General features: G+C 40.4%; 1 protein-coding gene across 5 annotated transcripts in view; it reads right to left on the reverse strand.

The window, feature by feature from the left end:
* Positions 1-13887, reverse strand: part of col11a2 (collagen, type XI, alpha 2) — a 43543-nt gene that overhangs the window by 13625 nt on the left and 16031 nt on the right. The window contains exons 6-33 of one of the 5 annotated variants that reach the window (XM_068332312.1): positions 12070-13233; positions 10677-10796; positions 9026-9241; positions 7958-8011; positions 7505-7546; positions 7182-7244; positions 6967-7041; positions 5732-5818; positions 5439-5495; positions 5201-5254; positions 4985-5038; positions 4839-4892; positions 4631-4684; positions 4423-4476; positions 4285-4329; positions 2879-2932; positions 2519-2563; positions 2314-2367; positions 2166-2210; positions 2018-2071; positions 1858-1902; positions 1660-1713; positions 1489-1533; positions 1251-1304; positions 1059-1166; positions 478-531; positions 315-368; positions 108-152 (exon numbers count right to left, since the gene is read on the reverse strand). In XM_068332312.1, coding sequence (XP_068188413.1) covers positions 108-152; positions 315-368; positions 478-531; positions 1059-1166; positions 1251-1304; positions 1489-1533; positions 1660-1713; positions 1858-1902; positions 2018-2071; positions 2166-2210; positions 2314-2367; positions 2519-2563; positions 2879-2932; positions 4285-4329; positions 4423-4476; positions 4631-4684; positions 4839-4892; positions 4985-5038; positions 5201-5254; positions 5439-5495; positions 5732-5818; positions 6967-7041; positions 7182-7244; positions 7505-7546; positions 7958-8011; positions 9026-9241; positions 10677-10796; positions 12070-13233 — 2904 coding nt within the window. The remainder of the gene's footprint in view (positions 1-107; positions 153-314; positions 369-477; positions 532-1058; positions 1167-1250; positions 1305-1488; positions 1534-1659; positions 1714-1857; positions 1903-2017; positions 2072-2165; positions 2211-2313; positions 2368-2518; positions 2564-2878; positions 2933-4284; positions 4330-4422; positions 4477-4630; positions 4685-4838; positions 4893-4984; positions 5039-5200; positions 5255-5438; positions 5496-5731; positions 5819-6966; positions 7042-7181; positions 7245-7504; positions 7547-7957; positions 8012-9025; positions 9242-10676; positions 10797-12069; positions 13234-13887) is intronic. The other 4 variants (XM_068332315.1, XM_068332313.1, XM_068332314.1 and 1 more) reach the window with 4 other exon arrangements.

Here is a 13887-nt window from a genome sequence, read left to right on the forward strand (position 1 = left end):
TTTTTGTTTTTATATATCAGCTTGAGCAAAAGATAGGTAAATGCCTTTTGCTCAAGCTCTGAGCAAAATGGTCTTAAAAGAATTAGTGAACGGCTGTGAAAAGCTACCGTTGGTCCTCTTTGTCCTCTTGGTCCTGATTTGCCACTTAGACCCTGAAAAAATAAAAAATAAAGATTCAGTCATGTATTAATGAACAGCACATTACTGACTATAATGCTGAGGATATTATTAGCCTACAGGATCCATCATTCTGGCTCATATCGTTTAATATTGATTATTTAAAGCAGAAATCTTCCACAGAGACATCAACTTACCCGTGTTCCTTTCTCGCCGTTTGAACCAGGGAATCCTGGGAATCCAATTGATCCCTAAAAACACAAATCCACAACTTTATATTAACAGTTACATATAATACAGAGGCCCAGCAACTCTCAAGACACGTCTTTCTGAAGGAACATGTAAATCGTTTTCTCTTACCTTGAGGCCTTGTCTTCCAGGATACCCAGGAAGTCCAGGGACGCCAAGTTTACCCTGAAAATACGCAGAAAACATTGTTTAAATTTGTCTTGTTTGAATACTATGAAAATTGTTATAGACTTTTAAAACAAATGCATGTCATTATCTGAAAGATTCATGAACAATAACTGAGGTATGTGATTGTTATACAAGCATGCAAAAAAAACCCCAGAAACCATTTTGGATCAAATCTAATATTTGGTCACATTCAGGTATCAAATTTAATAATTAATTATGCATGCATTATAATCGGTACAGGTACTTAACATAAGTACGTCACCTCGTGCACATGTACATGTTTTAGCAAAAGAGAGTTAGGGTTAGGGTAGATATTTACTGCTTTATGTACCATAAGGATGGAGTCTAATACTTTTTTTAAGGAAAGCAAAAAATCTTGCTTAATTTGCAAATGATCCGTTTTATGAGTCCTTCACTTTACACGACAGTACATGGAACAGGTAACTGTACCAGAGTATCAGAATGTTAGTAACGTGTCTGATGTTACCGAGAGGCAATTATAGTCCTGATTCAACAGGCTGTACCTTCTCTCCAACAAGTCCAAGTGGGCCGAGCTCACCAGGGGGTCCGACGCGCCCCTTTGGCCCCTCTGGACCATCTTCACCTCTGGGTCCTCCTACTCCGACCTCACCCTGTCAGTAGGAGACATGGAGGGCAATACAAATGACAAGCTAATCAATCAACACACATCTTTTCTACTAATGACGCGATCTTACCCTCTCTCCTTTGGCACCAAAATCTCCCTTCACTCCAGGGAAGCCATCTTCTCCCTAGGAGCACAGTTCAGACTCAGTGTCAGTGAACATTAAGCTCAAATCCCCTCAAGAAAATGACCTTTTCTGTTTCTTCTACATATTATCTGTCATTGTGAGTGAATTACACACACAGCTTCACTATTCAACTGAGATCGAAGAGAGGATATCTCTTGAGACGGCGATGAAGGGAATAACTCACCTTCTCTCCCTTGTGGCCCTTCAGTCCACGGATTCCTTGACTTCCCTGCAAACAAAATATTTCAAAATCAATGAGATGTGGAGCAATATTTATGTTTTGTTGGTCTTGTTTTTTGCATGTAGAACATAAAATATTCTACAAGGCAAAGCAACAGGAAATCATCTCACTGACCTTGATACCACGAGGGCCAGGATAGCCAATAGCTCCTTGGGGACCATTGGGACCCTAAAAAAAAATCAAAGAGAGAAGGAAATACCTTCATGTATTATCAGTGTGGATTTCCCTTCTCTAATAAATACAATATGTGAGTCTAGCTCTGAGTCACAGGAAGGTGATGGTGAGATGAGGTTGCTTCTGGCTGACACCCACCTGGTTTCCTTTGGTACCAGTTGGCCCCTCTTTTCCTGGGTGACCCTTGAGAAGAGCAAATTGAGAGTTAAAGTATCAGGAAACACGTCTCAGCACTGGTTGATTGAACTTTATTTAGTTCACAGATAGAAGGAAAGAAAACCCAAAAACACAAACATACAGGAGGACCGTCAGCGCCTGGCATTCCTGGGAGACCAGGTTTTCCTGTGGGACCCTGGTGAACGAGAACGACAGGTGTAAGACATGTTATTAACACAACTTGATACTATCTATCTGTCTGTCTGTCTACTATATGTTTGGTTTCTTACTTTCTCTCCTGGGGGTCCGAGGGGCCCCTGGGGTCCTGGCATTCCCTGCATGAAAACAAAACAAATGATGCTCAAGTGATCTCCAGCTCCTGATCGCTCATTGATAGCTGTCAGCATCACAGGTGTGTTTGGGTGTCCTCTGTCTCACCTGAGTTCCTGGGGTTCCCTGCTGCCCTGGTGGTCCTGGCTCTCCTTGGGGGCCCTGAGAGACAGAAAAACAAGAAACAGTGATGAAAAACATACAGCATGGCGTAGTGAGGTACAGAAAGGTAATTATAGTACGGAAAGGTGATTATTTCTATTTATACAATAAAAGTGAGATGACAACACATCCGATCACTTGTGTTACTGACCAAGTTTCCTTTAGGACCATGGGGCCCGTCATTTCCTCGTACACCCTGAGAAGAGAGGATAACCAGAGGAGAATCCAAATCAACAAACTGAATGTTTAATGTTTGTTTTGCTAAAACTTTCCTCATTGATCCTTTTCCATTTAATAGTTTGGATAATAATTTGATTTTTGAGGTAATCAGAGAGAGTACTATAGGAGAACAGAGCATTTTTAGATTCCTGAATATCTCTGTCTGTGTCTGTTCATGGGAGTCATTCAGGACAGATTCTATTCCATAATTCTAACTATTTAATTATTATAATAATTATTCTATTACATATCTAACATCAACACAGTGTGGTGTGAAACTGGTTTTACTCACAGGAGGTCCAGGGATTCCAGCAGGACCTTTAGGGCCGAGCAAACCACGAGGTCCCTAGAATACACACACACACACACACACACACACACACACACACACACACACACACACACACACACACACACACACACACACACACACACACACACACACACACACACACACACACACACATTCAAGGCCAGTCAGTAATCATGAATGACAGTCAAACCACCCAAATGAATACATCATGTTGATAAATAACAAAAGCTTTGCACCAAATAATAATATTTTAATAATTCATAATTTAATAATAATAATTAATAGTTTAATAATGTCCCTACTGGGATTACTACAGTAAAATAAAATTAAAAAAATTAAAAAAACAAACAAAAAAACCCACACGGATATCCTGAACTGATTCTCTTAGCTGTACTTTATAAGCCTCAGTTCATCAGTTTCACCTTTTAACGATCTTTTAGTTGTATTTTTATTTCATTGATTTATTAATTTGAATATTTTTTTGCTTCTTTTAATTTTCCAAAATGTTTGCTACCCAGTTCAACTAACCCTAACCTAATCCTGACCCTAATCCTATCTCTGACTCTAACCCTAACCGCGACCTGAAACCTGACTCTAACCTGATCCTGAACCCAAACTTAACCCTAACTAAAACTAAACCTGACCATGACCCTAATCCTAACCCTAACCTTGTCCCTAACCTTAACCCTAAACCTAAACCTAACCCTGACCCCAACACTAACCATGACCCTACCCTAACCCCCTGACCCTAATCCTACCTCTCACCCTGACCCTAACCTAACCCTAACCCAATTTGCTTGCAGCAGAACCAGTTTTTAAATAAAGACTCCCAAAGTTCAGATCCTTTCATCACAAAAAATTGTCTTCACAGGGAATTTTATGGAGACATGAAGGACTCTGTATTTATATGGACCTTCACCTCAACTGGTGACTTTTTAAATAACACTAAGATTTTTCATATTGAATAATCTGTTTTAGTTTAGTGTCAGTTTGTACGAGATGGTGATATGATGGGAATTGCCCCCTACTACCATAAATCCCCCTAGTACAACACCACCTTTATCATTTTGGGCAATTGGGACAAAACTGATCTGATTGACTTTTTTTACACTTAAATGTTGTGTATTGTATAATGATACATCCATTTACAGCAAACTGTTATTGTGATTTGTTATTAAGCTAGGACTGTCTATCTACTAAAATGAAGGCTGACATTCTTTGCACTGCTATGAATAAGAGGGTATTTTATATTTTGTTTTGTGTAGAGTTGTAAATATGTGGGCTTCTTTCTTCCATAAACCGAGAAAGGCTTATAATAAAATAAGGGAGGTGGGTGCAGTTTATAAAAGAGTTTAAACCAGCTGTGTTGTCATGGAAACACTCACTGGTTCACCTGGAAGACCCCTGGGTCCAACTTCTCCATCGTCTCCCTGGAAGAACCACAGAAACATTCAGGAGGTGAAGACATGGACTGTTAGCCGTTACAGAAACATGATGGTGGTGGGGGGGGAGTCTTTTCATACCCTCTCTCCATCCTCTCCTTGAGGTCCTGGGGTCCCCTGTATTCCTGTGTCACCCTAGGTGGGGCAAAAAGAGAATTAGAAACATCCTAAATACCTATTCAAGTCTTAAAGTTCTAGTACACAATTAAAAATAGTATTTTTCTGCTGATAAACAACATTAATAGTTAAAAACACAGTTTATGTGTGACGTGAGCTGCTTTGGACTCACCCTGTGTCCTTTGTCTCCAGGCAAACCAGGTAGGCCATCAAATCCACGGTCACCCTGAGTGAAACGCACACGTATTTAAGGTGCTATTTCTGTTTTTTTATGTGTCATTCAAAAGTAAAAATTGAAATAAATCAACTTTATTCAAAATGTCACTTCATTTTAACAAAGCAGGCGTGTGACCAGGTCATTTTGATGAAGATGGCGTTACCTTCATCCCAGACTCTCCTGGCATTCCCCTGGCACCGTCAGCTCCAGCACGGCCCTGTCAGGAGGTGAGCAGAGGATGGGCACGCTTTAAAAGGCAACAGGACAATGAGAAGAAGAAGAGCAGGTCATTAATTATACTGGACTCACTCTTCTTCCAGCTTTGCCTGGAGGTCCCATCACTCCCTGGGATCCCCTTGGACCCTGGAAAATAAGTTAGTGTGTGTGTGAGACATTTTTGTATCAGAGCTCTGACCTACAATAATAAAAAAAAACCCCATCTGTAATGAAAAGATCTGACAGATATATTATAGAAATGGTCTGATGTGAGGTCAGAGGTCAAGTTGGCACAGTAAGTGTTTGTACCTGAGGACCAGGGTCTCCGCTCTCTCCCTTCAAACCATTACTTCCTGGATTACCCTGAAACAAACGCAGTGATCATTACTTCCACCACAAAGCAGTCATTTCACACCACTTAATGTTAAGAAAACGAAAATGCTGCTTTCGCAATAGAGAGATTTAAGAAAAAGGTCAGCCGATGTTGTTGCATTCTGAAGCTAGTTTATGAAAATGACAGCAAATGACCAAAGGACAGATGACGTACCAGCGGTCCAGGGCGTCCAGTGAATCCCATTGGTCCAGGAGGTCCTTTCAGAGCCATCTGGAGACGACATGTCAGAGTTAATGATCATAGAATTCAACGTCTGTTTGTAGAGTTGGTGATACATCAAGAGGAAAAGACAAAACCTCCCTGCATGAGAACAGTCAGTGTTGGCATCAGTACTAAAGACAGGCTGGTTCCTTCACTATATGTACACATTATAATAAAGCTCCACAGTACACCTCACTGGTGTGATCTTTGAGGCAAACTGGCTGAACGTAAAAGTGATGACTGACCCGGGCTTGAGACAGGATGGCTGCTGCCTGGGCTTCCTGTGCAGACACGACCGGACCCTTGTCTCCTCCACTCTGACCAAAACGGAACTGCAGAAAAGACAAAAAAATAAGTATTTACAATATTTTCCGCACTATAAGGCGCACTTAAAAGCCTTTAATTTTCTCAAAAACTGACAAGTGCGCCTTATAATCCAGTGCGCCTTATAATCCAGTGCGCTTTATAATCCAGTGCGCCTTATATAGGAAAACGGTTTTAAAATAGACCATTCATTGAAGATGAGTTCTCAGAAGAGTTCTCAGAAGAGTTCTCAGCTCTCAGCTGAAACCTCAACCCCCACGCTGTTGCTCATCTGGTCAGCAGCCCAGACAGTCTAAGCTGCTCCATCCTTCCCACAGTTACCTGCTGGTTCAGGTGTCAACCACATTTGCGAATCGATTGTAGCATGCCAGGAACCTTTGGCTAGCAGTGACTTGGCTCTTGAAATTTGAGAAAAGTCTGCAGAGTCATGAATGAAATCCCTTTAGTGCAACTCAGTCTTCTTCTTCTCCTTACGGCTTTTCCCTTCAGAGGTCTCCACAGCGAAACAGTGTCCTCCATCTAACCCTGTCTTCTCATCCTCTTCTCTCACACCAACTACCTTCATGTCCTCCCTCATTACATCCATAAACCTCCTCTTTGGTCTTCCTCTAGGCCTCCTGCCTGGCAGTTCAGAACTCAGCATCCTTCTACCAATATATTCACTATCTCTCCTCTGGACATGTCCAAACCATCTCAGTCTGGCCTCTCTGAATTTATCTCCAGAACCTCTAACATGTGCTGTCCTTCTGATGTATTCATTCCTGATTAGCGCAGCTCAATCTAACGGATGCATAATGCGACCACAGTCACTACAGTAGCTTCTATTCTATGCACCTTATAATGCGGTGTGGCCTATTCTAGTGGAAACAGTTTTACAATGGGCCATTCATTGAAGGTGTGCCTTATAGTCCAGTGCGCCTTATAAAATACCGTAGCCAATGTGAGGGGCGACAGTGCAGCAGAGGGGCGATTGTTGAACAGTAAGAACGTCTCGTGTCCACAAAACATGAGAATCTGCGTCATTAAACAGGACTAGAGTGGGCAGCTGTGGATCAGGTCCTGAGATGGACCAGGTGCTGAACCAGAGCCACACAGGTAAACTAATGGACACTCAGACAGGACAGTCATTAAACACCAGATGTCAAAGGTGACTCACAGGCAGCATGACTGAGGTTCCAGGAGGTCCAGGGACTCCGTCAGCTCCAGACAGTCCAGCCTTACCAGGAGGGCCCTGTAGGATGGGGGGTTAAGGTAAGTTGGTACATTCAAGGGTAGAGCGGAAGTGGCTTCAGCAATGGCCTCTAATATTTCAGTTGTCTTATGCTATAATCTGACAAACTTGCTTTTCTTCAGATAAGCTCAAACACTCACCCTCTCACCAGGGTCGCCCACGGAACCAGGAGGTCCGGAGGAGCCAGGGGGGCCAGTAGGACCCTGAACAAGGGTGAAAACAAAGTAGTTCAGTTTTCTGATTATAGGCTCATTGAACTGGTCTGTTTCTATGTCGCTGATGAAGGAGCAGCCTGAACACGACTTAACATTCCGTTAAAAAAGAAGAGCAGAATGGTGTACTACCTCAAGTGGGAATCAAGGAGACTGCATAGCTCCAACAAATAGAGGTTAATGTGGGAGGAGGGGTGTGAGGTGATGTATGAAAGCATGTAAAGTAACCAAAATAACCATTGTTAACTTACCGCAGGTCCCTCTGGCCCTGGAGGTCCTTCAATCAGCATTCCCTGTAACACCAAAATAAAGTTAAATGCAGTGCAAAAAAACAAAAACAAGACATATTTGATAAAAAATTTCTTCAAATTTTGCATCTTTGTTGTTTCCTGCAGTTCAGACTTGGTGGTGGCTTAATGATTGCCACTCGTTGACATAGTGTGGTTTATTTCACCTTGATGCTTAAAGTTCTGGTAAATAATTCTGCTGAGGAGATCATCTGTCTCCAGAGATCCTGGATGATTTTTGGATGGAGCGCACAAATAATGATCAATTGCTCTCTTGATCTTATTAATTGATCAGATAGAAAGCAGTATTCGGTACTAGGAGGTTTCAGGTACAAATCCCAAAAGTGACTTTGCAATCCAAAGAAGCTTTCCATATCTGTCACAGAGCTGCTGAGTCCACCTGCTCAGGTGACTTACTGGCTCTAAGACAGCTGGTTCTCCTTTCTCTCCTTTCTGGCCTCGGACTGCAGCCTGTGGAAAACACACATGTAGGCACAAGACAGCGTAGTCAGTATAAAGTTATGCGCTCAATAATGTCATGCGCTTAACAATGAAGGCAAACAGGAGGACGCACACTCACACAGCACACAAAAGTTTGCATCAAACACTGTAAAAACCTGTTTTTTTTTCGTGAAAGACATAACCTTTCATCCGAACAGGATGATTCAATGGTCGAAACGGTCTGTCCCTTCCTTGTGGAGCTTTTTGCATAGATGCAGAGAAGCCACTGAGCTTCACAGCTCAGAAAAGCCATACACTGAAATAAATGCATTTGTGTCAAAATATGCAGCAATCATTTAATTCTGCACTTTGAAATGCCTTTTTATTCAGTGTATTTAGCAGATATCTTCAGGAACTCAAATAGCTTTTACAACAGTAATAGCTATTTTCCCCAGGGCCCTGAATTGTCCCACGATACACTGCACAGAAAAAACCCTTTCAACCACTGCTGTGTAGAAAAGCCCTTTATTTGAAAGAAATTCAAATTTAATTTAATTTAATTTAATTTAATTTAATTTAATTTAATTTAATTTAATTTAATTTAATTTAATTTTAATTTAAAAAATTACAAATTAAAATTAATTTAAAAAAATTATTAATGTAAGGTCACATCTAAATCAATAACTGGTCAAAAATTGTTGGTCTTTCTGATTTTGTTTTGGGTCCCTCAAAAGTCCGTAATTACGCGTTAAAGTCAAGCCAATAATGCCGTATATTCTATCTCAAAAATAAGATAAGATAGAGTTGGGCACAACACCAAACGTATCCCAGGTATCCACCATTTACAAGAAGGTCAATAGGTCCAAGATAGTAAAAAACAAATCACACAGAGAATAGAGAATATTATCTTCAGGTGGAGATTTGGGAAGTTTAAAGTGATTACATGTTTGAAGATATTTTGACAAAGATAACGATTCAGAGTTGGTTGAAATTGATTTTTCTTTTTTTTCTTCTTTTTTTTGCATGTGAAGCGAAACGACTTACGCCTCCCTCGTCTGTCACGGCAGACAGGGCGGGGCCCATGTTGGCATCGATCTCTCCAGTCTCCAGTAATGGCTCATTGTAGTCCCTGTAGGAATAGTCGTATTCCTTAAGGCCCAAGTCCCCAGTCACATACTCCTCAGTGAAGGCCTCTTCGCCCACACCGCCTGCCTTGGTGGAATCTACCTCCTCTCCAACCAATTCCGGCTCCACCTGGGGCTAGGTTGGGTTTGTCAGAGTCGCAAAAGAATGGAAGTAAAGGAAGTGAAGGAATAAGGAATAAAATGTAAGAAGAAAAAGGTGGTGGTGAAAAGAACCAGAGGTATGTTTGATGGGGAAATGTCAGTGAAGAAAAGAGGAAAAGTGGAAGAAGGAGGCATATATAGAAAGAAGTGAGTCTTACCTCTTACAATTAAACATGGACAAACAGTCAGAAAAAGACATCTGATGGACTTGAGCCTCTAATTTAAAAAAAAAAAAGTATAATTTTTTTTTTAAATGTAATTTTTAATCATATTGAAAGTGGATTGTTTCAGTTGAAAAATTATTGCCGACTATAACAGAATACAATTAAACAAAAACATATTCTGATCCTCCTGTGTGTGATGACATGCATCCAAATGATTTCTCCAAATTACTGAAGATAACAGCTGAGTTTGATTTAAACTAGAAAAAGACACTTTCACTGTGAATCTCATACTCACATAGTCCATAAATAGAAATCACAGAACTGATATGAAGCACTTTGTGAAATCAAAGCTGTTGTTATGTGCTGTGTTATGCAAAGCAAAAACTATGTTATTTTCTATTTTACTTACCCACAAAAACCAATAAGAATCCAATGGAATTATTCTGTTCTCTTAAGACAAACACTATGAATAATGAGTACATAAATGTTTCTATAATATACTATACAGAACGGTAGATCATAATATTAACAAAAATCGCTTTCTTAGTATTAACATTGGGAAATGAGGCAAAAATAGTTAATATAAATAAAAGGAAAGAGGGTCAGAACTGAGACTCATTCTCAAATTCTGAGTTGCCATCTTCCTTATTTTAGTCAGATTTTCCTCCTCAAACAAGAATGCATTATATTCACCTGTCTTTGGTTAAAACTACACATCAAATATTCCTACGCAGATCCCTTTTTTGACAAGATGTTTGTTCTTATGTCGAGATCAGATTTCCGATCAAGCCACGATCTTGACATGAGAACAAAACAGGAATCTTGGTGTTAGGAAAAAAAAGAGAGCCACATAAAAATATTTGATGACATAAAACAGGTAAATATGGCGCATTCTCCTTTGAAAGTGTTTCTATGTCTTGCTCATGGCGTCGGTGCCGACAAAACATTGATGTGTAGTTAGAAATGTAAGGACAGACATAGAGCTACAACTACTTAGTTAAACTACAAGGACTGGGCTCACCACCACACAAGTATTACACCATCTTCTTCCCTTGGTGACAGAAGTCTGTCTTATAGTGATGATTTGCTCTTGTTTGTTGGTAATTGTTCACTTCTGTTTTGTAATATTTTACGGCGCAAATCTGTCTGGAGACTTTGCATTAAATCTATTTTCTGTTGGTCTTCCTGGACTGTTTAATTTCTTTTCATCTATTGTTGCTGATTGGTGTGTAATTTTCTTTTTACCTGTACTGGGACCTCTTCTGGTGCAATCACCTCACCATCTGGCATTGGGACCATCTCTTCATAGTAATAATCAGTCTCTGTAGGGGTGTGGCCAGCCTCTGCATATTCCGTGTCTACATCCTGATTGGTCAAGTTGACAGGAATTGGGGGGAGCAGGGAGGAGGTAAGAAAATTTGATTGGAAGAGTGTGGTTAGTTCAAAAATCTACTTGTAAGTGATAATGAGTTAAAAGAAGAAATTGGAATACATCAAAAAATTGTGGTTGCCAGACTGACATCTCACATTTTTTCACTTGCAAAGATTCTTTATAAAAAAGAAATATCAGGAAGCTTGAGAATCTCACTGACTTTAAATGTTGCCAAAGATGCAATTTAGTGAGTCACAATGAGATTATCTTGCTGAGATTTCTCTTTAATAGTTTTGTTTTTGCTTTTCTAAGGTTACAAAGCTGAGATACTGAAAAGGGTGAAGTCTAATCTTGCGATTGAGAGCCTAGATTCATCCCGTAAGAAGAAAACATCACAACTTGATGCTCTGGGATGTCCAGTTTCACCCAAGACAAGAAAACAGATATAAACCCAACAGCAGCCTCACAGAACACAATTTAGCTACTTCAATGTGACCGTCAATGTTATGACTTTAATGGTCTTGAACCTCATGAACCTCAATGTCTCTACGATGAAACACCTTGGATTCATGGTAGATTACCCATTGAAGTAACTTTAACAGCAAACAAAAGCTAGCTGTTTTGTTTCTATGAGGCAACTTCATTCATATTTGATACAAAACATATCCAGACAAGGAGACAGTCGAAAACACAGGCACTTCAAGAAACAAAGACAGAAAATAAAGGTGTAACAGGGTAGATTTGTTGTGTTTCTTGTGTTCAGAATGTGATAGTAGTTGTGTTTTTAGCTCTTGAGCCACAGCAATCCATGCTCATTCACTGACGTTAATAGTTTCCTCTGGAATGAGAAAGTGCTGAAGTATATTCAGGTTCTGAGATCTGGTTTCAGAAGCTTGAAGGTAGGAGTATGAAGTGAAGTAAAGGACAGTCAAACTGTACATGCTTTTAATGTGTGCCGCTGTATCATATCATATAGAGAAGTTGGCGTGATCACGAAGATCATATGATATATAAACAGAGGCAAAGCCATCCAGTTTGGTATGAACCAACTTCCACACTGAAGACCAGATTGTCCACCATCGTGATCATTTACCTCTGAATTTGTACTGCCATTCATCCACCAAAAGAGGAAATTAATGAATAACAGACAACTCCCAAAAAACGTATTACAGATGTTTGATGGTGGAAAGAGCTGTTAACCAGATGGGACAGATGGGACATACCAGTCTGAGCATTCTGACCTATATATGGGCTCTCCTGTTGTACCTGTTGATAACCGTTGGTGATTTTCTTTGCTGGGACCGCGGTTCCACTCAGTGCAGTCTTTCCAAATGGTGGGAAAGGTCTGTGCTGGGATTTGACATTAATGTCCACCAACATCTTGGATTTTGTGGGTCTTGGTGGAGTAGGTCGGACAGGGACGGATGTCGAAGATACTTTTTTTGGGATGGTAATCTTTTCGACCACCTTCTTCACTACTTTGCTTTCCGTTGATTTGACCAGTGGGACTTTGGTGACCACAGTTTTTACTTTGGTGGCCTCTTTAACCTCTGCCTTTACTTGGGATTTTTCTGCTGAAGCTTTGGTGGCCACAACCTTTGCTGTTTTTGCTGACTTTGTGGGTTTCGGTGCCTTAGTAGCTTCCACTTTGGCAGCTGACTTAGCTGCACTGACCACAGTCTTTTCTATCTTATCTACTTTAACAACTTTCTCAGTCTTTGCTTTTGTAGTGGTTTCAATTTTTGCCTGATTTGTAGCACCATTGCTGATGACTCTCTTTTCTACGAGAGTAATAACTTTACTATTGCCGTTAGCCTTTGCATCACCAATGACTTTATTGTCAGCTTTACCATTAACTTTGATTTGAACCTCTTTAATCTCAATGGTCGTTTTGCCTTTCCCGTTGGCCTTCTTCTCCGTTGTAGATTTGCCGCTCTTAGACACAACAACGACTTTACCATTTCCATTGGATTTCTTTTCTGCTGAGGATTTTCCATTTCCAATGACTTTCTTCTCTACTACAACTTTGGTATTGCCATTCATAGTCTCTTTGGCTTGAGCTGTAGCCTTGGTACCAGCTATCATTTTTCCATTGCCATTCATTTTGACTACAGTTGTTTTTCCATTGCCATTGTTGGCGGCCTTGGCTGAGCCATTTGTTTTCTTCTCCACAGTTGCTTTACCATTGCCATTCTTAGAGGGGGCAGCGGTGGGCTTGGATTTAGCTGCAGATGTTGGTTTGATCTTGGATAAGAGGATCTCTACTGCAGTAGGTTTGGCTTTCGATGGCTTGGCTGTGGAAGATTTTGGTACTTTGGTGGCCATAGGCACCTTGACTACAAGTTTCGATGGTCCAGTCTTGGCTGCCTTAGTTGGAGTGACTTTTGCTTTGACAACGGTGGTAGTTTTTTTCCCATTCAACACTTTCTTCTAATGTCCGTGATTAGTATGTGATTTATGAGGGTGTTGTTCAGTATGTAACAGAACATATTGATGAAAAGAGGAAGAGAACGTGTTGGAAGACAATGATATATGGAAGGGTTGGGAGGGGGTTTATAAGCACAGACAAGGGATGGACAGAAGAAGAGAGAAAGACAAGAGTGCATGTTTGAGAAACAATGACATAAAGATGGCCATGGTTTGATTTACTGAGACTTTACAGGCATTACTGGATACAGCACAGGATTTAAAAGATTTCAAATAGAATGCAAGAAAACTACAGAACAATGCACTAAAGTTCATAATTAAAAAAACACATTTTGATAAATTTCATGTCAAATTGTTTTGGTAAATTTCTTTAGATTTCTATTTTTGCTGATCTCTCCAGTAATGCCATTCCCAATATTATATGATAAAGCAGCATCTTTGTGCTAATATTAACTGGAGCCTGTGGTTTGGCAGAGGCACTGAGGTTGTGACAGGCCAGTTATAACTGGTGCTGGAAACACACACACACACACACGCACACGCACACACGCACGCGCGCGCACACACGCACACACACAAACACACACACTACTGATGTACTGAAAGCTGTGCTCATACAGAGAGAAGGTTAGCCATGCAAAAGAAGGAAGATGGATG

The sequence above is a fragment of the Antennarius striatus genome, chromosome 14 (assembly GCF_040054535.1).
Source record: "Antennarius striatus isolate MH-2024 chromosome 14, ASM4005453v1, whole genome shotgun sequence".
NCBI classification, from domain to species: Eukaryota; Metazoa; Chordata; class Actinopteri; order Lophiiformes; family Antennariidae; genus Antennarius; species Antennarius striatus.